Source organism: Galendromus occidentalis, unplaced genomic scaffold (assembly GCF_000255335.2).
Source record: "Galendromus occidentalis unplaced genomic scaffold, Mocc_1.1 scf7180000077533, whole genome shotgun sequence".
NCBI classification, from domain to species: Eukaryota; Metazoa; Arthropoda; class Arachnida; order Mesostigmata; family Phytoseiidae; genus Galendromus; species Galendromus occidentalis.
In genome coordinates this window covers 846,745-870,000 of record NW_003805521.1, presented here as the reverse complement: position 1 = coordinate 870,000, position 23,256 = coordinate 846,745, and the positions used below count along the sequence as shown (strand labels likewise).

At 50.5% G+C, this 23,256-nt stretch overlaps 5 protein-coding genes across 5 annotated transcripts; 1 reads left to right on the top strand and 4 right to left on the bottom strand.

The window, feature by feature from the left end:
* The first annotated feature begins 2,040 nt into the window (after positions 1 to 2,040).
* TTLL1B (Tubulin tyrosine ligase-like 1B) lies at positions 2,041 to 3,617 on the top strand. Its single transcript, XM_003748549.1, has 4 exons — positions 2,041 to 2,561; positions 2,709 to 2,863; positions 2,985 to 3,166; positions 3,297 to 3,617. Exons 1-4 carry the CDS (start codon positions 2,041 to 2,043, stop codon positions 3,615 to 3,617), a joined length of 1,179 nt encoding a protein of 392 aa, XP_003748597.1.
* Positions 3,618 to 4,099: 482 nt separating this feature from the next.
* On the bottom strand, positions 4,100 to 8,437 carry LOC100906325 (exostosin-3). Its single transcript, XM_029112910.1, has 12 exons — positions 8,111 to 8,437; positions 7,659 to 7,812; positions 7,350 to 7,515; positions 6,901 to 7,246; positions 6,578 to 6,835; positions 6,217 to 6,384; positions 5,826 to 6,124; positions 5,508 to 5,722; positions 5,160 to 5,391; positions 4,834 to 5,033; positions 4,526 to 4,727; positions 4,100 to 4,405 (listed from the first exon to the last, which is right to left on the bottom strand). Exons 1-12 carry the CDS (start codon positions 8,289 to 8,291, stop codon positions 4,196 to 4,198), a joined length of 2,631 nt encoding a protein of 876 aa, XP_028968743.1. The 5' UTR covers positions 8,292 to 8,437; the 3' UTR covers positions 4,100 to 4,195.
* Positions 8,438 to 9,499: 1,062 nt separating this feature from the next.
* On the bottom strand, positions 9,500 to 13,321 carry LOC100906181 (exostosin-like 3). The gene is made up of 12 exons (XM_003748547.2): positions 13,141 to 13,321; positions 12,885 to 13,038; positions 12,592 to 12,760; positions 12,149 to 12,487; positions 11,835 to 12,051; positions 11,565 to 11,732; positions 11,184 to 11,482; positions 10,825 to 11,039; positions 10,505 to 10,736; positions 10,184 to 10,383; positions 9,837 to 10,038; positions 9,500 to 9,709 (listed from the first exon to the last, which is right to left on the bottom strand). Exons 1-12 carry the CDS (start codon positions 13,319 to 13,321, stop codon positions 9,500 to 9,502), a joined length of 2,586 nt encoding a protein of 861 aa, XP_003748595.2.
* Positions 13,322 to 16,652: 3,331 nt separating this feature from the next.
* Positions 16,653 to 18,563, bottom strand: LOC100906034 (protein Mo25). The gene is made up of 7 exons (XM_029112909.1): positions 18,462 to 18,563; positions 18,210 to 18,245; positions 18,023 to 18,109; positions 17,640 to 17,915; positions 17,408 to 17,560; positions 17,076 to 17,285; positions 16,653 to 16,886 (listed from the first exon to the last, which is right to left on the bottom strand). The coding sequence occupies exons 1-7, from the start codon at positions 18,561 to 18,563 to the stop codon at positions 16,653 to 16,655; spliced, it is 1,098 nt and encodes a 365-aa protein (XP_028968742.1).
* Positions 18,564 to 19,333: 770 nt separating this feature from the next.
* LOC100905888 (patched domain-containing protein 3) lies at positions 19,334 to 23,256 on the bottom strand. The gene is made up of 12 exons (XM_029112908.1): positions 23,175 to 23,256; positions 22,904 to 23,087; positions 22,658 to 22,756; positions 22,372 to 22,552; positions 22,158 to 22,282; positions 21,922 to 22,081; positions 21,601 to 21,775; positions 21,054 to 21,437; positions 20,711 to 20,955; positions 20,393 to 20,601; positions 20,212 to 20,277; positions 19,334 to 20,098 (listed from the first exon to the last, which is right to left on the bottom strand). Exons 1-12 carry the CDS (start codon positions 23,254 to 23,256, stop codon positions 19,480 to 19,482), a joined length of 2,529 nt encoding a protein of 842 aa, XP_028968741.1. The 3' UTR covers positions 19,334 to 19,479.

Below are 23,256 nucleotides of genomic sequence, written 5' to 3'. Positions count from 1 at the left end.
TCTCAGGCTTCGAGGACTCCGGAACGAGCTGAGAAGTTTTTTGATTCCGAAAGGGGACGAATCCCTGGGAATTCGGGGGACGCCGCGCTCATCGGAAAAGACCTCGAACGTCGTAGAACACATGCGACTGCTCAGCCCAGTGACCCAGTCATACCCAGTGACACGTCTCTCGCCTCCTCTGGTATTCAAGGTTCGAGCATCGTCAGCTTCTGCTCTGCATGTCCATCTATCGCGAGGTGTGTTCTCAAGTATGTCACGTGCCATGGGATAGCTTCGTTTTTGTCATATTTCGACGAAAGTTCCATTTCGGGAGCGGTCCTTCCAGAGTTTCATGTCGTCGTAGTCTAGTGTACTCATGCCCAATTCGCCACATTGTACTGCGGTGGGCACATGACGATCCATTCGCTGCCCGTGGAGAGGACGGTGCGTTCTTGTTCTGGTTACGCCGCGATGATCGTTTATTATCACGCCGACGATTCGAGGGTGACTTGACGACCAATCGGAGAGACAAACAGGGGGAGAATATCCCCCCTCATATCTTCGAATGGTCTCGCACGCGCACGGAAGTCGTGCCTTCGATGAGAGCGTAGGAGCTCCAGAGGCCAGCGCGAGAACGTTAGCCGCTTGATTCGGAGAGGGCTTTAATGAGATAGAAGACTATGCCGTATGGCCTACGTGTTTGCACGATGGCCCCAGCGGAGATTGCCCAATTCTCATCTCGGGGAATGGGAATAAGATAATAGAGTCAGCCTCTTATATACGATGCCTTGTGACACAGGAGAAAGATCGTAGTTTCTATGTTCTCCTATCACCCTCAGCGACGGTCGAACTCCAGCTCACTGCGTTCGCGTAATCGGTCTTGAAGCTCACGAAGACGCGTCGGGCTGAAGGCTCATCCCAGATGCCTTCTCGACCGCGTCACCTCATCCGCAACACACAGTACTTATGTTGTGGCGACACATGGTGTGAGCCGGGGTACTTTTCTCTCTACGATTTCGGAGCGAGCCAGAGGCTCGCTTCTGGACGGCGCTCCAGATCTTGCGGATTGATCCAACTAGCTGACTCGCTCAGGATCACCGCCATCAATGAATCCTTTATGGCTCTTCAAATCCGGGAACAGTGCGATTGAAGAATTCCACCTGCAACATCGGGGGGCTTGTTCCCCGCTTTCCTCACTCACCCGCTTCGGCCTCACCGCAACAGTTTTCCAGGAACGTGATAGTTGCGAGAGGCCAACCGCCCCGATTTGGCGCTCCTGGAAGAAGACTTGTCCATAATTCATAATCGCTTGCGCATCTTCAGTCGATCTCTATCCCATCAGAGCTGTGATTCGCAGTCATAGTCAGACAAACAGTTCGCGTCTGAAACCGATGGATTCTTGGACTCGTCCCCGTGGCCAAATGGAAAAAACGTTGATGAAAAAACTCCCTCTGGAAAAACGTCCCGTAGCGCACTGGGGATCGGAGACGTTGCCTGATGGGGAGCGTCGGCGTCGTCGACTCGCTTTCAGCTCCCGATTTGATCGGAGCCCAGGTTCGAGTCCAAATGCTGCCCATGTTGAATTAATGCTGAGACATCTGCGGGTGTTCCTAAGCTAAAAGTCCGCGGGTGTCCGTCGGACAGAAGTCTGAGAACTTCGAAATCACGTGCCCGCCCGGGTGGCCCTCTGACACGGTCCTTCATGGGGGGCTATACTCTTCTTCATCAGATCCTTCATAAGGCAACGGTTCCTCCTTAAAAAAATCTTTGACGTGCGGCCAACCGCAATTGATCCTCGGTAGGTGCATTCGGTATTCCGTCCACGTCCTGCCCTGCGCAGTCACTCAAACGGTACGGCGCTCGGATGCGGCCTTGCCGCGGAAAATGCCACTCACCCCTTCGCTCCAGCTCCGCTCTTTCCGCCACCCTCCCTCTCTACCCCGGAGGAAGGGAGTCCGGTTGTCAATGGAGCTTCGAGAGAAACACATGGGATGCCCCGTTTCGCCGACCTCGGAAACCGTTTGACCCCTTCTGGGAATCCGAATTGGATTGAAAGTCAAGATGCTCTCGAACTTTAAATATCTCTGCGATATGGACAAGAAGTCGGTGCTGATTTCCAACTTCGAGAAACGCGGCTGGACCGCCGCCGACCCAGACAGTGACGATTGGCAGTTCTACTGGGCTTCTGTGCCAACAGTCAGAGATCTTTTTTCTCTCGACAACAAAACTCGACGTCTTCAGCCCAATCAGATGGTCAACCACTTCCCAACCTTCTACGAGCTGACGCGCAAAGACCTCATGGTACGGAACCTGAAGAGATACCGACGCGACATCGAGCGCGAACAGGGCACTAAATTGCCTGATTTCATTCCGGCGACATTCATACTGCCTTGCGATTATAACTTGTTTGTTGAGGAGTTTCGGAAGAACCCACAATCCACCTGGATCGTTAAGCCTACCGGCAAGAGTCAAGGAAATGGTATATTCATCATCAAACGCCTAGCCCAGCTGAAGAAGTGGCAGAAGGAATTGTCGGCAGAACACGCCACCGGGGCCAACAAAGAGCTCTTCGTAATTTCAAGGTGAATTTCTCTCGATTGGACGTCGATCAATTCGGTGCATGACGAGGATCGAAGCCGGCACTCGAATCATACTTTCCCTGGAAGGATTGATATCCGAATGGTAATTCGCAAAATAATCTTAATGACCGAAGGCTCGTTGGACCACAGGTATATTGACAGCCCGTTGCTGATCGGAGGCAGGAAATTCGACCTGCGTTTGTATGTTTTGGTCACGTCTTTTCTACCATTGAGAGCTTTCCTCTACGACGAGGGCTTTTGTCGGTTCTGCCAAACTAAATATTCTACGGATGCACAGGAGTTAGGTGAGTCGGAGGAGAATATGTCACGGCTGCTCGAGAGATCGCATACGATGTCCGAGAGAAGATTTCTCCCATGCGACGGTGGGCTGTGAGGCGATTTTTGACCCTTGTGATTCTTCCACAGGTAACATGCTCGTACATCTGACGAACGTTTCGATCCAGAAGCAAGGCGAAGAGTATAACTCTTACCACGGAGGTAAATGGTCGTTGCATTCTCTGCGTCTCTATCTAGAGGGAATGCGAGGCAAAACCGTGACGGACGAGCTCTTCGATAACATCAGGAGTCTAATCGTGCATTCGCTCAAGGTATTTTCCCAAGTGTTCGCTTTCCATCGTGACGATTAGTGACAGCCTCCGTCCTCAGCCGGACCTATTGAAGACCTGAATCATTTTGGGCGCTTGAAACTCGATCACAAGAGTTCTGATAACTTTTCAGGCCGTCTCGAGCGTCATGAACTCAGACCGACACTGTTTCGAGTGCTACGGGTACGACATTATCATCAACGAAGAACTCAAGCCCTGGCTCATCGAGGTGAATGCTTCTCCATCTCTAGCGACAACCACCACTAAGGACAAGCAGCTGAAAGAGAAACTCATCGCCGACCTTCTGGAGCTCCTCAACCCCGAAGGGTGTGATGTTCGAAACTCTCAGACGTCTCTCGCTGATTTGAAAATGGGGAACTTCAGATTGATCTACGATGAAGCCAGTGATTCGTCGAGAACGCCCTCTGGGGGACGGAAGAAATTGAACAAATAGGGGTGCCCCCTCGTCGACCATCGAATTGAGATTTCTACTCAATTCCCTTCCGATTCCATCAGAGTAGTCGGAGGCACTCATTGATCTAGCCGAATTTTCTCGCCGCTGTATCTCAGAATGAAGGTGATGTGCCTTATGTCGGAAAACGGGAGGGAAGCCCCTTCTCCGGAGTTCCAATAGAGATTCCTCGCTCTCTTCTATTTAATAATTCAAACTTTGCACCGAACATCCCAGTATCGGAATGCCTAGATAAGATCATGGGGGAGTAGCTCTGTTCCTTGTTAAGCCCTCCAGCTGTTAACGTTCGAGAATCCAGGCGTATCTCTTCGCCTCTTTCTAGACGAATAAAAGCACCGTAAAGGAGTTATCGGACTTCATTTCATTTCAGAGCGTAAAAAATCACTATCGAAAATATTCACAAGAATGCAGTCCTCAACATGAGAAACGTTGCCCGGGATCACAACTCGCTTTTCGGTTCGAAATCTTCGTTCCGTGTGACCAGGCTGAGGTCGTTTCGGAAAATTGAGATCTTCTGTGAGCCTCATCTTGTCGACGAGAGAAAGACGGAGGCTGGAGCTTCACACGTATTTAAAGCACTTCTGCTTGTCTTGAGGGACTCTCGTCTTGAACAGAACCGAATCAGCTCTCAGCTGCGTGTACAGCAGAGGATTGTATCCATACAATTGCGTGAATTTGTTTATACAATCGTGCCGCTCCAAGAAGTGAGAGTCGTGTTCCGAGAGCGCTATGGGGCATCCAGGGCAGCGGAAGGTCCATTTGGAGGTCACCTTCGAACAGAAAATATGAATTTCAGTGTCTCAGGGTGTGTTTCAGACGGGTCGCGGGTCAGACATCGAGGCCAGATTCTCTCACAGCCCACGGTACTCAGGACAAATCAGTAGTTTCACCTTTATGGGCGGTTTCCTCGTCAGATGGGAGACGAGGAAGTTGAGTGCGATGTCTTCGCAATTCATCAACTCGTCGACGGTCTCGCGTATTTGCGGATACATGTGATGTGTATACTCGTACATGTAGTACTTGTGGAAGAAGGCTGCCCCCGTGAGTACCATTGACAGTTCACAGCTATGATTGGAATTGTAATTCCACATCCTAAAATAGAAATCGTTCTATGGGACAACAGGGATATTCTTCCGCCGCAATAACCAGGGTTCCCGATCGGGTCAAAGTAAATGTATTTCCAGCTGCTGGAACTCACTTGTGAACGGGATCGAATGCATGGAATCGTCCAGGGAAACCCACAATCCTGTCACGATTCTCCCTCCACACACGAAACGCGAAAACAAGCTCGTCATGTCTGAGTCGAGCATCGTCATCCAGAGATAGTATCGCTTCCGTCTCTATTGCATTCCAAGGGATGAAGCGATTGTTCAAGGAATTCCTCGGAGCTTTTATCACCTACGAAGGGAGATCGATTTTTCCAAATCCCAAGACTGGGGAAGGATGGGCTTGAAACGGGAGTGGATCGAATCGTTCATCAGCATCAATCATTTAAAGGATTGGGATTCGAGCATGAGTACTGACCTGAATCGGAACGCCGATGTCGGGCCAAATCAGCGTTTCCGGACCTGGAGACTCCGGTCCATTCCAAACGACTAGGACCTTGTTGAGATATGGCATTCCTTTGAGGGTGGCGACACCTTCCAAAAGAACTTGCTGTCGCTCGTAGGTGAGTATGACAGCTGTGAATTGCTCCCGAGGACTATTGCCCCCGAGAGCTTCCGAAAACTCTTTCCCTGATCCTCCGAGACCCCCACTGGAAAAATCAGCAATTTGGGAAAGATCTCAGCATAGCGCTAGAAGAGCGAGTCGATCGATATAAGATGCCAATGCTGACACGACGAGAGTAGACGATCGCCGCTGCTTACTCACCCGATAGGTCGGAAACCAAAACTGCTGCCATTGAATTTGGCATCGCTCGGCAGAATCGGATCATCGGGTCGCCATGGGCTCAAGCGATGAGGATTAAAGTTTTCGTTGAAGGAATCCTCAAGGAAGTTTATGGTCAGCGAAAAATTCCTCTGGTAGGCAACGGAAGGGTACGGCGTGGCGAGAGGTCCGAGCATTTCATCTGTTTCCGCAGAATACTGCAATTTTTCATCCCGCCGTTATGCATGCGAAACATTGAATTGTCGGATTCGGCCCACGGAAGTCCCCTGGAGAGCCCGGGACGCATTCAAGAAAACGAACCTGCTGAATGACTGGTCCAAATTTCAGATCGTGGACGAGGTCGCTCCTCTGATCCGCGAGAGGCGGCGCCGGCATCGAAATCTTGTGCCTGACTGTACTGAGCAGAGTTTCTACAAACGCTTCAGGCGAAGCCAAGTATCTCTCATAAAGTCTGCGGCCTTGTCTCCTCAAGGCGACAATATCCGCATCAGAATAGGATTTCAACACGAATTGGAGCTCGGAAGCGTGCGCCTTGGCCAGAATGACGGCGGCTTTCTCCCAGTGCACGAGATCATCGAATGGAAGTCCGATATAATCGCCTGTGGAATTACCCCGGATCGATCAAATTCTGGACGTGAGAGTACGAACCGGTGTTTCGCGCCTCTCTCATTTCCAAGTTCCTTCAGCTCACCTAGAATTACGGGTATGGCGCCGTGACGCATAATTTTCATGAGTCTCCGAGTGAAGACGTCGGAGCTGGCATAGTAGTCACGTGTTGGTGCTATGAGCAGAGCGAAGGTCGAGTCCGCCAATTGCTCCCCTGCGACTCCGTCGCATTCTATCCATTGGCCAAGGAGTCCTAGAAAGGAAGCGAAACATGCCCATCGCAGGGTGAATCTTCAAAACGTCTTCGGGAGCATTTTTCTCAATTTATGCATTGAGACTTCGACGAGTCTTGAATCGGAGATCGGCGTTTTGATCCGGATAAATTACTTATCAGCTCTCCAGAGAAGGATCGAATCTTCTGATAGCAGAATAAGTGCCAGGCTCACCGTCGGCGAAGTTGGTGTCGTTCTCATCGATACAATTGGTTTTGATGGCTGCGAGGTCGTCACTCACGCTGATCTGACTCAGCAGTCCCGCGATGTATTTGTCCGACAGAGAGGCTTGTGAGATTTTCGCGGAGCTTTCGTCCTCGGACGGCTCCAGGTAAGAGCCCGAGAAGCTCAGAAGGAATTTCCGGCGGGCTGGCAGCAGAGACGGCAGCGCTGGAGGATCCAGTTGGAGTCTCTGCGGATTGAGAAAAGGAGCTCTTCACGTCAATTCGAACGAGAAGAAGAGTCTGACACATGTGTGAAGGAGCCAGACATGCCACTCACAGGCAATACGATGTCGAAGCCTTTACGCAGCTTGTTTGCTCCGAAGGACTGTCTTGCGAGGATCGCTCTGCCTGGGGCTTCGTGCAGCTCGGAGACGCAGTTTTCTTTCCAACAATTATCCAGAACCACAATCACATGATTAGCTCCGTCGCCGTTCCAGAATGGCAGGGACGTGATATCCGCGTCTCGCTGTTGTTGAGCCGAAACGAAATATACAAATATACACGCTGTCTCGGGATTTGACGTCGACTGAACGTTCGACGCTAAAGTTTTCGCTAGTTCCTTGCGCAGGGCATCCGATACCCCTGGTAGATTCGACTCCCTGATCGGATAGAAATAAGCCTGTGAAAATCAGTCGCCCGATTAGTGATCGGATGAGGATTCGGCTCCTCAGCAATCGCGCTCGTCTCGCTTATTGTGAGACACCTTGTGGCGAGCAACGAACCTGGAAAACTCTCTTCAGAGGGCATCTTGAATAGTCGAAACATCGATCGTATGAACACGATTTTATACGGGACGTGAGATTCGTCCGCTTCTTCAATGATCGTCCTTCATTGGAGAACGGTATTCGTAGAATTGGGGGGGCTATCGACCGGAACTCTTCAAGGGTCCTGCGACGACATGGATTTTCAGATTGAAAATAGACTAAAGTCGTCCGACATCTAGGAATGATTCGGGCCCACAGCTGCCGCCGAATATCAGTAGAGTTCGGATTCTCGATCTGCATCGGAACTGTTTATCTATGTGTGCTCACTTCGAAGCTTCAGCCAGTGACAGAACGACGCGATTGAGATCCCGTTGCTGACACTTGAGGTTCTCGCTCAGGTTGTCCCGTTCTTGTTGGAGAGCGTCCGTCTCCCGCAGGATACTCGTTCGGTTCTTCTCCAGGTCCCGGAGCTCCACTCGAACTGAAACAACGTGCTCCACTGATCTCCACGGAATTCGAGTACGAGATTAGGATCGGACCGCCAGAGTGTAGACATAGCCCAGACGGGAGGATCTGAGCGTCGAACGTTTTCCCGAGCCGGAGCAAGGGGCAAATAACGATTCGAGCACATCTCGTTCAGAGATGTGCTCTACGGCTCGGGTCAAATCCGGGCTGCACATCTGCTCCGGGGAATTGATAGCTGGTCGCCTAGAGTGACCATCCGATCGTTGCGGCGATTGGCATTTTCTCCGCGTTTTCACCATGCATCAATGACTTACCGGACAGGTCATACTTCTCCTTCTCCGTCAAGCGACCCAAAGATTGGGTTTGGTTGGAAACGGAGCCGTTCCTATACAGGATAGAAGTCGAGAAGAACGGCAGGCAGACCGCGCACGTAAGGGATATGACGACGGCGGCTACGATCCGTCGCCAGTATACCATGCGGCAGTAAACACGCATCGTGAGCCAGTGAGCGCTCTCATCTCAGCTTATGAACATGGTCCTGTGTGCTTCTCTCAACCTCGAGGCTCATTCAGCTTGAGCGATTTGGGCGACGATTCATTTACGCTGTACCCTTAGATTCTTCATGTCTGTCTTCGCAACAGCTGATGAGAGTCGTCAGATAGAGAGGAGCGGAGAAGGGAGAGGGCAATCTGTTGTTTACAAACATAGTACTGCCAGGAACTCGAATCCGTACCCGCGAAGCCGAATTTGCCGCAGAAAGCTTGAGGATTTGCAAAAGTCAAGTCTTCGAGGGGAGCATACACGAATCACGGTACGCTAGAATTCGAGCGTCGCTGAATATTTCTGGGGGAAGGTCAGCGCAGCGATTATCATGTTTTTCACGAAGTACACCGAGCCGAACTCTATTGGGCGGTCTTGCTGCTTCTTTCCGTGGGTGGCTACGCGGACTCGAAGAGAAAATTCGATTGGTGGACCATGCTGTATGACGCGTGCTCAGAACCATTGAAGCGTATCCTTCGACATCTTTGGATGTCCCGAACCGGCGAAACGTGTCACGGAGCTTCGACCTCCTTTAGAACTCGTAGACGAGTTTCAAAATATCCTGACGCTGGAGGGTCTGAAGAGCGGACGATCCTTGCCGGCTCACGACTGAGACCATCCCTTCCCATGATTTTCCCGGAGACGTGTATACTCATCGTGACACCCCTTCGAGCACTGATCACCAACTAGAATGCTGCCAATATATCTCCGCTCTTATCGATTGAATCATTCTCCCACGGGATCCTGCCGAGATATTCAACTTTATTCCTGGCATGGCTCTTTCAATCTCTCAAGATACTCACACACATTGCTCGATCAGCATGTTTTCTCCTTCGGTCGCATCACTCAATATAATCTGCATACCCTATCCTCGTCGAGCATCAGATAATGATCATTATTCAGAATGAGATCTTTACAAGATGAAAAAGCGGCGCAAGTTTAACTTAAGCGTTCCGGAGAGGTCACCCACTTCCTGACATTCCGATTGAGCTCCTCAATCAGGGCGACGAACAAGGCCATATTTACAATCAATATTCAGGTGAATCCCGAGAATGGAAATCTCGTTATTCACGATCACAAAGGAGTTGAGACACAATGGTCTCAGTTTCAGGAGATCGGTCTCTGTGATGGCGACCTGAGCCCATCACAATTGATAAATTAGATTAAATGAATTTGAAACACTTCTGTCTGTCGTGAGGAACTCGCGTTTTGAACAGGACCGAATCGGCCCGGAGCTGCGTATAGAGCAGCGGGTTGTATCCATAGAGTTGCGAGAATTTGTTTATACAATCATGACGCTCTAGAAAATGGGAGTCGTGCTCGGACAATGCCACTGGACACCCGGGACAGCGGAAGGTCCACTTGGAAGTAACCTTCGGAAGAAGAGAACGAGGTGTGAGGTTCGGGACCGAGCGATGGTATCTATTTCCAAGAACACGGCAGATACGACATGCGGGCCCTAAAAAAACATAATCGCAAAATACTGAGCGAGCTACTCACTTTCAGAGGCGTCTTCCGCGTCAAATGCGCCACGAGGAAGTTCAGAGCTATGTCCTCACAATTCATGAGGTCATCGACCGTTTGACGGATCTCGGGAGCCATACGATAGGTGTATTCGTACATGTAAAATTTGTGGAAGAAAGCCGCTCCCGTCAGAACCATTGAGAGCTCGCAACTGTGGTTCGAATTGTAGTTCCATTGGCTGCAATAGAGGGGGGATTGGTGTTTCGGGATTAAGCCGCGCCGGTAGCCATCAAAACATCTTCTCATTTTCTAGGGTTCGGCCTCCACGGAGGGCGGGGAGAAGAGATCTAAAATGGTTTCGCGTTCCATGTGTTGGGACATACCGGTGAACTGAGTCGTAGGCGTGGAATCGACCCGGAAACCCAACTACGCGGTCTCGGTTCTCCCTCCAGACCCGGAACGCAAAGATCAGCTCATCGTGACGGAGACGCGCATCGTCGTCCAGAGACAGGACAGCTTCTGTCTCAATGGCATCCCATGGTACGAACCGATTGTTCAAGGAGTTCACCGGAGCTTTGACGACCTGTGTATGGGAGAGAGGTCGAGATTACCCTATGGCGTCCCTTGGCCGCTATTATTCGCCGCATGAGTACAAGCATACACGGAAGAAGCTGTTCTCGAACGTCATCGGGCGCGGCTCTTACCTGAATCGGCACTCCGATCTCCGGCCAGGTCAGCGTTTCAGGGCCTGGCGAATCGGGTCCATTCCAAACGACGAGAACTTTGCTGAGATATGGCAAGCCTTTAAAATTCGAGATGCCTTCTATGAGAACTTGAGGCCGATCATAGGTGAGCACGACTGCGGTGAATTGCTCTCGGGGATAGTTGCCACCCAATGCCTCGGCGAACTCTTTTCCGGAACCTCCGGCACCGAACCTGCAATCATCATGATCGTAAATTGTGAGGTAGCTCGAGGAACGCACATTTGGCTCGACAGTAGAATAGTTACGGTAGAGCTCCGTACCCGATGGGTCTGAAGCCGAAACTGCTGCCTCTGAATTTGGCGTCGCTCGGCAGGACAGGATCGGTTGGTCGCCAGGCGGACATGCTATGTGGGTGGAAATGGACGTTGAAGAGATCTCTCCAGTAGTTCAATGTCAGGGAGAAATTCCTTTGGAAAGCCAGGGAAGGGTACGGGGTCTCCAGAGGTCCCAATGCTTCGTCGGTTTCTGAGGAAAGCTGAAAGCAGAAAAATGAGAGAGTTAGGCATCGAGCACATGGACAACTTCAAAAAGGAGAGAGTATCGAGGACGGTTGCGAGATTGTCCGTCGAGCCCTGAACCTCTTTCCTAACGTATGGAATGAATGCCCTCAAAATCTTACCTGCTGATTCATCGGCCCGAAATCGAGGTTGGGCACGATTTCTGTTTTTTGACTTCTTTCAGGGAAAGCTTGCACCTTCACCTTGTACCTCACAGCACTGATGAGCGTTTCAATGAATTGATCGGCTGTTTTGAAGTAAGTTTCCACGAGTCTCCGTCCTTGTCTCCTCAGCGCGAAGATGTCTTCATCGTTGTAAGTTCTCAGGATTAGCGGAATTTCGGGAACCCGAGCTTTCGCTACCATGATGACGGCTTTCCTCCACTGAAGCAGCGAGTCAAAAGGGAGCCGCACGGAATCTCCTTCAAGTCAAACAGAACTCAAGGTAGGCATGGTCTGATCATATTGTATGCGAATCTGGATACTGAACACTGATTCACTGACCTAGAATTACGGGTATGGCACCGTGCCAAATCGCCCTGATGAGTCGGCTACTGAGAATATCCGTGCTTACAAAGCAGTCCTCATCCGGAGCGATCATTAGAGCGAAAATAGACTCTGAAAGCGGCTCTGTTCGACTATCCTCGCAATCCACCCAAGCACCGCGGAGTTCTGGATGGAATAATGAAGTCATATGGAGGTAACGATCAATTTGCAGGATTTTTCGCACGAATTCTCGCTATCCCTCCACACGATCAAATCGCTCCCCCCTACCTTGGACTCTCCCGAGGCTTCGACTCGAGCAGAACTCTCGCGACTGTGTAGCATACTGGGCATTTTTAAGAATCTCTTCGTAGATGTATCTGGAGGTGAGTCTCATTCCGGCTGCCTCTTCGTTTTCGGATCGAACGTATGTCCCGGAGAATGTCAATGTATTCTGACGACGAACAGGGAGCATGTATGAGAGTGGATCGCTCTTCCATTGCAGTGGCTGCGGAAAGAATTGAGGTTAGAGAGATTCGATCCTTCCAACATAAGAGTACCCTTTCCAACTATTGTCACGGCCTCGCAGGACCCGGGGAACTCACCGGGAGCACGATGTCAAAATCGTCGCGAAACTGCTCAGCAGGGAAGATCTGCCTAGCGTAGATCGCTCTGCTCTCTACCGAAGGAATTCGGTGATCGCAATTCGATCTTGTACAGTTGTCCACAACAACGACAAGATGATTGGCTCCATCCCCGTTCCAGTATTTCAAGGCGGGCAGATTCGGAGCTTTGAGTTTTGCCGACACGAACACAACAAATATACAGGCCTCGTCGGCGTTAGGAGTAGAATGCCTATTCGAACGTATGGCACGGGAGAGCTCGCTGATTGTCATCCGCGGTACACCGACTAGTTGATCCTCTTCCAGGGAATAGAAGAAAGCCTGTAACGCGAAACGCCACTAAGCTCTGCAATGCTCCGTCGTCGCGATGGCGAGCGTGATTTCGAGTTCGGAATCGTCTAATTCGACACATTGATCGGACTTACGCGAAAATGCTTCCTCAATGAACACCTCGAATAATCGAAACATTCGTCGTAGGTGCAAGGTCTGAACTTTCCATGGTTCACATGTTGACTCCGCTCTTCTCCAAGATCTGGGAGCCCCAGCGGCTCGCTGAGCATTCCCTCCGGAGCTTCTTCAGCAATTCGACGGAGCCTAGAACGGAACGAGCCCTCTGACCGTCATCCTCGGCGGCGTAACTTCGTCATGCCGTCGGTCATCAGCATGCACCTGTATACCTCCCGTTCTCTATCGGGATCCGGAGAGAACTTGGACCCACCTCTTCTGCGTAGACATCATCTCGGTCAAGCGCTGGAGATCACTTCGCTTGCGCGTGATGTTTTCTTTCGCAGTCTCTCCCTCGAGCTGGAGATTCTCCATCTCTAATTTTATATTCGTTCTCTTTTTCTCTAGATCCATCTTCTCTCCGCGGACTGGAAAGTGTTTAAGACCTGGTCGCAATCCGTCCCTCGACAGCAAGCGCCCAAGATACGAATCGACCCTTGTGCGGCTGAAGATGAAGAAATCAGACGCACCTGACAGGCGTATCCTCTCGTTTTCCGACAGAGTGGTCAACTCCTGAGGTTTCGCCGGCGGGAAAGTTTTCCTATCCAGATATGACATGACGAGGAGCGGGAGGAGAACCCCACATATCGTCAGCACGCCTACCGCGGCCGCGACGCGGTAGCAGCGCGTGGTATGCGTATACAGTCTCATATTCTATAATTGGGTGTCCGTTTCTCTCACAGTGTTCCCGCAAAGTCTTGGGGGATCATCTCCCGATTGTGGTTGTCCCATTAATTCAAGCAAATACTGACCGATCGGAGTCTCAGGCTTCTCTTCGGGAGCTCGGTGCACCGTCTGTCTCTGCCAGGATTGAGGAATTCAAATCCTGGAGCCTCACCGCCGACTCATCGATTACCATCTTTGAATTAGTCACGCTTCCAGAACATACAGAACTTTTCTCGGAGTTGTCACTTCCAGCGCGGTTACCGGAGGGAGATCTACATCTCGACATGTGCGATCATCTCCTTCCAGAGGAGAGCATACTCTCTCGTGATAGTGATTAAAGCAACCAGCTTCGAATAGGAATGTTTTTCCCGTCGATAGGGCTCATGCAGCTGATCGAGATACGATTTCTCCACACTATTCCGAAGATTGTGCGCTAGAAAAAACAATCACAAGCATTGCCCTCTCCCGAGTTCGGAGAGAGACCCTCAGCTCTTGCTTCTCTCGGAGGAGAAGCTTCACTGATCAACATCAAAAGGGGTTTGCTCTACTCGCGAATCGGGTTCGCGGCCCCGATCGCCGATTGGCTCTCATTCCCATATGATCGAATCAGCCTGGCCCCAAAGGCCAAACGACAGAATTGGGAAGCGTAATTTCCTCGAGTGCGAAAATTCCTCCTTCGTGGTACGTCCAGAAGCATGATTGGCTTGGATCTTGGATCTTGGATCTCGTCGATCGGAATAAACTGACATCGTCCGAGTTCGGGAATTCTCGAAAGGGGAGTATTATTCTGAGCAGTTTCAATGATCGAACTGGCAGTTTAGTCTACTTAATTGGCGGTTTCCCCGTTGGGCAGTCTGATTTTACAAATTGGCAGTAATTGAAACCGGCAGTTTTTCTGGCGAACGGGCGGTTTCCGATGATTCATGCGGTCGCTTTTCAAGGATATTCACAAAGATCTGGCCGATCAAACGGAGTCTTCTCGATCGCCCGATTCTCGAATGCTCGATTGTCGATCGTCTTTCTAGTGAGAGGTTATGTTGAGTGAATACTAACTAAATAGGACAAAAACTGCCAACACTGTAATTTTAACTTTAACTAAGCCTTCTCGAAAATTCGGAACTCGAAAATTATGGAGTTGAATTCCTCTTTGCGGAATGTGCATCAGTGATACCGATTCACCGACTCGATGTCTATGATCCCGCGAGGTGTCATGCCAGCCCCGTCGGCTGTCATCTGCGAATCGGTACTCAAGCGAATTTCAATTCTCATTGAGTCCACGATTTCTACGTGCTACTTTTGCGGAAAGTCGATCGCACTGCTATGCGTTGACAAGGGGACTTGGACGGGAATCTCGCCCCTAAGAGCTGGAAGAGGAAGACGACGATCCGGTCAGGTAGTTGACGTTGTGACAAGGGTCATCTGAGAACTCGTATTGATGCCGGTTGCGCGAATCAGGCGCGCTCTATCCCGACAGGACTTGAACCATGCGAAATCGTGCAGAGTTCGACCCATTGAAATGTCCGAACAAGCATTTACTGTTTCGTCGGGTACGCAGAGTCTAAAATCGAAGGCTCCTCCGCCGCATGTCCGCTAGGTCCGTCGCCGATGGGCTTTTTAAAAATTTGTCCACGAGACTCCAAGCTTAACTCTCCAGGCTAGCTGGCTGGATATGCTTATTATTTGCAGAAGCGAAGTAATCACTTTATCGCTATGCTCTCGCGGTGGGGTGCGTCAGCGAATAGGAAAGAGTTTGTCCAAAACACCCGCCGTGGATCAACTATATAATGTATTTCGGCGTCATGAACTCTTGCTGCGAATCGCGAACCTCTTGCCATCGTTTTTCAGGAACAACACGCCACAATCAGAGTTGACGGAAACGATTGAATAGTCAAATCGGATTCCTCTAAATGGAGGCGTGGGCCACATAACGGAGCCGATAGAGCCGTCTCGAAACATGACGGAACTCCGCAGAGCTTTGAATCCCACCTCGTCTGAACAATGCTCGAATTCAGGAATCGTGTTCCGGTTCTTTCGATGGCAGCTTTATTACTCCTCGCAACTACGTCCGAGTACCTGTCGTATTTTAGATTTTACATGGATTGGAGTAACTCTTGAGTAGACTCATCTCGGCAGGCGATAACTATCGGAGAGTACCATCCGACGACAGCGGGGTCGGATCCCCGCGATGCGCAAGACATAATCACAACACTATCGATTTGTTCGCTTCAACACACCCCGCTGGCAAGCTCATCAACAGCTTCTGTGAACCGATCCGTACCATGGAAACTCTACATGTCTTTATTCTCGTTCCAACCATCGACTCCGAGCCACCATTTTCGATCCATGTCCTTGTTTCGAAGTCGACGAACGAATATCGTACAAATATATAATAAGTTAATGATGGATATATCCTCGATCTGACGACTACACTCCACTGTATCTGTTGTGACTTCGAGCTCCATTTCGATCTCAATCGGGACCTCGATCATAGGCTGTACATAATGATGCGATTCTGATCCGAGGACTCCGTGTAAAACGGTCTGAACAACTCCGAAAGAAACCCGACTACCCCGTAACTTCACGTAAGCATGCAGGAGTACATTTTTTTTTAATCCTTTGGAACCCCGACTCACCGTCTGACTGAACCAACCGAGTTGAGAACTCGATCGAAGTCTAAGACTTCATAATTTACATCGAACTGAGGGAGTATGGTCTAATCTGAGGTTGAGAGTTCTCCATGCATTCCCTTCGAACTTCTGAAGGGATGGAATGGTTCCTGCAAGCACAAAATTCTCGTCCTCCCGCGGTTCGAGATCAGCTAGCAATGATCTCCACATTTCGTCCAACGACCCAGAACAAGATAGCCTGTCATATGTTGAGCGTCACCGACGAGAAAACGACTTCATTCGTAGCCAGGAGGCATGAGAAGCGAGTCGTCAGCCGCGTCGTCGGTCGCGTTGTAAGTAATGTACATTGTAACTCGTTGCTGCTGCTGCTGGGATGGCTGTTGTTGTTGCTGCTGCTGCTGTTGTTGTTGTTGCGTATGATGGTTGTGAGACGGTTGTTGCAGTTGATGGCCACCTTGCATGTATTGCATCTGGTTCGCGATTTGCTGTTCCACGGCGAGTTGCCTCTCGTACGCGTAACGCTGCTGCGCCTGGTGTTCGGAGAAATAGAGAGCTGAGCGAAGGTTTCGGAGGCCGAAAATCAGATGGAATTCGGACGACGCGATGTATTCGCTGGGGATCGAACGCAAAACGGAAAGTTTGGTCTACTACGGACATACCTCTTCCAGCGCGACAGCGTTGGCTAAAGATCATTCAGGCCCTTCTTTGAGAGGAAGAGTCGGCGGGACGTTCGACGAATGATCCCAAGACTTCAAGTCGCGTATTTGTCTGATCACATACGCCAGCTCTTCATTGAACTGTTCGCTACCAGGCTCATTTTCGTTTGTCACGCGGAATTTCGAAAGAAAATCAACCATTTTCTCTCGATTGCGGACCAGGATGTCGAGAATCGGTTTCGGTTTGTGGGGGTTCGCCACAAATACCTGTGGAAAGACACGGATCCGGCGAGGGATATTATGAGAGGGTGAAGATCGTTCCTCCTCGACTTGCAGCGTTCGTGGAGTCGAGGTGGTCGATCCGGAATGAGCCAAGTAGCTGACCCGAGCAGAATCCGAGTCAACAACTTCTACCACTCAGGGGTCCATCACTCGAAGCCTACGCATTGCGCTTACCTTGAATACGTGGAAGGTTTCGATGCGTATATTCCGCGACTTGTCTTTGAGTAAATTCATCATGAGCTTGAGATTCTCCGAGTTCGAGATATATCTCGACATGACGTTGTAGTTTGATCGATCGAGGAGGAGCTCTCCGAGGAGTTTCAGCGACTGTCGTCTTGTCACATAATTTTCGCTCGTCAAAAGCGTCTGATAATGCGTGAAAACCTGGAATCGGAGAGCACACCGACTTAGAATTCTGGAATCGCCGCGGCCGATCGGTGAAGGGTTATTCGACCGAGCCCGGGATTACTCCCTCCAGGGCCCGGAGCGGGAATGAGGAATCGTACCCGGTCGTAGTTGAGTTCGAGAAACTCAGATACGAGTCTCTTATGACGCGTCAGCAGGTCTCTGAGCGTATTGAAGGCATCGGCCGCGAGATCGAAGAGCGGAGACTCGACATACTTGAAGAGATTGTAGAATTCGTCCGAACACAGGATGAGCTGCGAGAATAGGTATCGAGGCTTAGCAAATCGACCGTGATCTCCCAACGGCTTCGTGAACATTTAAAAAAAGGATCACCTTCGCGAGATCTTCATGTTTGGCACACTCGCGGAGCATTCCTCCGCAGTTGAGAGCAATATCGGTATTCTCGTAGCCGCTCAGCAGCAGGAACAGGATTTGCGGCTTCAGATAGAGGTATTCAACAGTTGGGAAGCGTGGACCGATTTGGCGGCGCAACATATTGTTGAAAATGTGACCGACGTCCTTCCGGCCCTCAAAGTCGATTTTGGAGAGGTTCTGAATCAAGAGCAGCAGGAGGTGCGAGCTGTACACTTCTTGGCCAATCTGGGACAACTGTGGAGGAGCGAATCGATAGAGAAACATCGAATAGAGTCGGCTAATCTGTCGCTCTGAAGGACTATGTTCCAGGAGCATCGTTTCAGAGTCCACAGCTAACTCACCTGCATCTCGGCTTGGGTGTCGTTCCGATGATTCCCGTACAGAATGTTTTTCATCACGCTGAGACTCTTTGAAACGTCCTCTTGCACCTGCGGACCCGCCCAAAAAGTTCAATTCCTCGCGAACAAACTCAAAATGGAGAACAGCACCGGCCGGCCCGACCGTTGACATTCGATCCGATTGACTCACCTTTAGGGCTCGGGAGAGCATCATGGGTAGTTGCTCCTGGAATTCGGAGGATCGCGATTGTAAGAAAGCCTGATTTCTATGCGATGTGCCCTCATGACCGCCAGAATGGGTCATTGACAGGGCAGCCCAATATCCCGCGCGGAATTCGCGCCTATTACTCGCGACCGCTCCGAGAGTTCCCCAGAGTGAAAGGAGAGCAAAGGAGTCGGACAGCTCAGCCCAGTTTTTCCAGCTCGCATCGATTCGACTTACCTTGTCCGACTTTTTGTCGAGCTTTTCCAGCATCAGAAGAGCCTCCTTGAGGCTTTTCACGACCTCTGCAGGATTCCTGCTGTTTTTGCCGAAGAGCGGCATCTTGTCGCGATTGATCTCGCGATAGGCGAGGATCCGACACGATCTTTCAGATCGATTCGCTCGCGGTTAAACTGTCGCTCATTGGATTGATTGTGGGAGAGTCCTCATAAATCGGCACGGCCACATTCTACGTCGTTGACGTCGCGGATCTCACTACTTCCGGAATTCAGCTCGTTTGGTTGTACGCTCGAAGAACGTCTTCTCGGTGTTAGTTCAGTGGAGTAAACTCCACAGAAACAGAGCAGCGGATTAACTTTGGTAAGAATGGAATCCGTGCAGTTGGAGAGGATGATGTCGCTGATCTCTGCCTGGACCCCCGATCCCCCCGACCCCCTCCCCCTCGAGACTTCACACAAGGCCTAAGCCGCGGCAAGTCTGTAATTTGGAATGATCATCCTGATCCGGATGGCTGCATCGTCTCGCGTTCCCTCACGCATCGACGGCTTAGCGGTTCTGGCAGGCGATTCCGACCTGTCCCCAGGCACTGGGGACCCGATTTCGGATGACGCAGATTCGATGGCGCTTTGTCGTAGCAGATTCCGCGCTTTACGCGAATGAATTGGTCTGTCCAAAACTCCCTTCGTTGACTTCACAGCGAAGTTGAATGAGGTAAACGATTAAGAGCGCGGGTGTCTAGAACTCTCCGAGACGCAAAGGTGGGGGGCCGAAATATCTGGAGAGAACGATTGGTACCCATATCATGGAATCCGGAAAAAGAACTGACGCGACGGCGAGTACAACAGAAAAAAAGTCCAATTTCCGCGAGTTTCCTTTCCCCTCTCATTTGCCTTTTTATTCGAGATAAATGCTCTCGGAGTCCGGGCTCTGCTAAATGGATCTAGTCGTCGTGAAGCGTCGGACAGAGGATCGAATCTGCGCCGTAACACTCTCCTCCCAAAAATCTCAAGGAGAGACTTCATTCAAAAGTCAGCGATAGGAACACAGGAAGGAAGACCAATGCGTGCAGGGCGCCGAAAACGATTACTAAACAGATGGTCTTGAAAAACGTCAAAAAAATATAGGACGGGGTGAAAGCTAGAATCAGGATACCGAGGAACGTCGAGAGAGCACCTTGAAGCACAGGGACGGCGAGCCCACCCAGTGTCTCTGAGAGGCGAGCATCAGCCGTCGTTGCTTTTCCGCTCAAGAATGCGTAAGCGATATGAGCTGAATAATCGACTGAGAATCCGATGCACATGATGAGGTTGATCATCGATATCGAATCGAGGTTGACGCCCCAGAGCGTCATGTATCCAATGACGCCGGCTTCGATCGAAATGATACTGAGGGCAATCCAGATCACAGCCCATGTCGATGGTATCAATATCAGAGCGACAACGACCATGACCACGGTGGCAACCCCCACAGATTGCATAGTCGTGGACCGGACGAGCAGGAATTGATCAAAGAAAACGAACATCGGGTTGAAGACAGTGATGTTGAACGCAGGATGCCGATCCGCAATGTTCCTCAAGGCCACCATCATTGCTTTCTCGTCATTACTCGTGTGCACATTCCTCGCTTGAATCATACACCTGGGGCCGAGAGCGAAACAATTTTAAGGAAGCCGCGCGAGGAGCGATCCGTGAATTCCCTACATGCATAATTATTCATCACTCTCAGCGACTCGACGTTTTCCCTTACGAACCTCGAGGAGACAATGCTCCTGTTCGCCCATCGCACATCTTTCCTTAGATTGGACATGTCCCGTGTCCTGCAACGGTACCGAACTCGTCAGCGACGTGTGCGGAAAAGTTCTTGATTGGCTTTCAACGGCTCATGAAATGTTCATATGAAAGTATACTCTCTCGGGATCACGATTTACTCACGCTAAATACTCAGTTATCTTGCCCAATTTCAGTCGGCTCACCAGTCCTCGGAAGGAACTCTTGATTCGGGTTGCATTGACGCCGTCTCTGAACCAACACTCAGAGAGCTCCCGATTGTTCACGAAGGGCGAAGCTTCAAATTCATTCACAATGGCGACCAGTTCCGCAACTTCGACAGTCGTGTACTCGAGAGGTCGATTGAAAACCACCTGAAGACGGGTCGGACGAGCTCAGTGGAGATCGCTAAATAGGTCGAGCTCGACGTCATTTCTGTCAGGAATTTTGGGGGAGCATGAGGTTAATCGAACCAAACAATACCTGAACCCGATAGGGGAAACTTTTGAAATATCTGTCATCTGCTTGAAAGAAGTCCTTTGCGTAGGAAACGTCCAGAGTCAGCTTCGCTCGATCGAGGCCTTCCCTGAGCTGGGTACACCCGTATATCGCCCCGGCCAGATAGACCGCGAACAAAACGAGGATCATCATTTTTACCGGTGGCAGAGCCAGAGCTTTCGCATACACGTCCCGGAAGAAGTTCGTCTCCTGCTCTTCCACGCTTGATCCTCCAGACTCATTCGCGATCAGCACCTATCAGCGGCGGGGGTACGTATCGTTTACGAAGTATTCAAGGATGGGGAAGTGCTCGATTCGATCAGAACACGATACGATTTATATGAATGAATATGCTCTCTCAGAGTTCGGGCAGAGACCTGGGAGTTCGGGCTTGGGGCGATTTTGTGGAAGAGGAGACCGTGCAGTCCCTGAGCTTCGAAACGTCCGCAGATCGCAATGAAACCGCCCAGGAATACGATTTGGAACACAAATGTGTAAGCGGCACAAATGGCCGTATACACACAGAATATGAAAACCGATGGAAACGGGCTGTAAGCACCGATGATGAATGAAATCACGTTCGTTAGCGAAGTGATTGTGATGGCCACCCCTGCATCGGACAGCATTTCAGCCATTCGTTCCGGCACCGGATTACTCGCTTCGGTATGTCGCCAAGCTGCAAGCATCACGAACGTGTCGTCCAGTCCAATACCTTCGTCGAGAACAGAAGCTCAGATAAGATGGAGATTGTCCCGTCGACCCCCATGCTCAATCGCACATCGATTTTGTTCGAAATGAGTACGGGGCGCCTTGGAGGTCGCGAAAAATTCGATCCCCGGTGCAATTCCTTATTTCCGTCAAGTTACAGTACTCACCCAACATGAGAAAGGGCGTAGCAAGATTTATGCCGATAAATGGGATGCCCAGCAGAGCCAACGTACCGGTTGCGGCCATCACGCTCAAGAGAACACTTATGCACGAAATTAAACCTATCCACGGCTTCGTCTTAGCCCACGAATCCATCATACAGCAACAAAGCATTGTGAAAACCTGCGGCACAACTGAAATCGGGAAAGGAACCACACTACCCATGTCTTCCGCAGATAATCACATTCGGAAATCGTACTGCAGAGCGGAAGTATGGTACATCCCGGGCTCATGATGCGTGAAATTCCTTGAGGTTCTGCGAAACCTACCACCATAATAACAAGCGTAATTGTGAGGAGAGGAGCGATCGAGAGAGTGTTCCTCTCGAGTTCGGACGCCAGGCTGCGAGAAGTGAAGAAATACAAGTTCACAGTCGACAAACGCATGTCTGACAGGAGTTCAACGAAGGCGTTTTCCCACTGCTGTGCCCTGGAATCCAGAGCAACCTGTTTGCTTGAGGAAACTTCTTGCCAGCCAGACTTCGGACATCGGTGTCGAAACTCACCGGTATTTGCTTTGGAGCGAATCCGCTTCGAGGTAGTAATGAAGAGACAAAGCCTTCGCAGAGACTAGCGTTTTCCCGTCCACGCTCAACTGAACCCCCCCGAAGACAACCCCAGTCGGCAAATACTCGAAAGGAAAAACGATTTCACAATTAGCTTTCGAGGAACTACATTTTCGGGTGGAGAAGAGATAATTCCCAGACAAGATCCGCTTACAACATCACCGAGTATTTCTAAGGGATACGCCAGTCTTCTTTTTCCTGTGGCCAACGAAGGCAGGATGCCCGCCAGAGGTCTGAGGAACTCGTTCGAGAAGCATTTCCCGTTGTCTTTTGCGCACAATGAATGATAGGAATAGTTTTTCTCGTTGAATGTCGTCATCATAGAGCGGATTAATCTGGAAGGCGTACGGTATAGCGACAGTGCTCAGATGCAAGCACTCCATGAAGGAGGCTCCGCTTTCCCCACAGCTCCTCGAGGAATGAGATTATCGAGAACCCACTGATCGAGCTGTAATGTGTCCTTCCATGTGTCTTCGGTGAGAACAGAATTATTCTTAGCCTCGATGATCACGCGGGTGAAAGCTTCATGTTTCGTTGCTCTAAGGGGAGAAAACGTGATAGGAAACTCCTCCAGTCCAGACTCCGGTACAGATAAGATCCGCCCATCGACCGCCAATTGCGTGAAGCCCCGTTTCGGCGTTGCTCCTCACTGTGTCAATTCTTGCGGAAGGAAAAATGATTCTGACCTTCCAACGTCGAAGTTATTCGATGCGTTTGTTGGGAAAAGCGTAGCCACGGTTTGACGTTCCAAATGGGAGCGAGAATGTGTCGGTGCGAAGAGATACTCGGGGTCGTCAAGGTATTCCAGCTCATAAAACGCAAAGCTCGAAAGGATACAGATGCTGATCAGAGATAATAAGATTCCGGTCGCTGCGAGATAAAATCGGGAATCTCTGGAATACTTTGTTTCGGGCTCGATCAGAACTTATCAAACCATTCCCTGCAGAGCCTACTAACCTGGGTTCTCGGCGATCGAGTAGCCAAAACGGTAGAACAGCTTGGAGAGATAGATCTCGATTGAGTTCCGATTCAAGTGCAT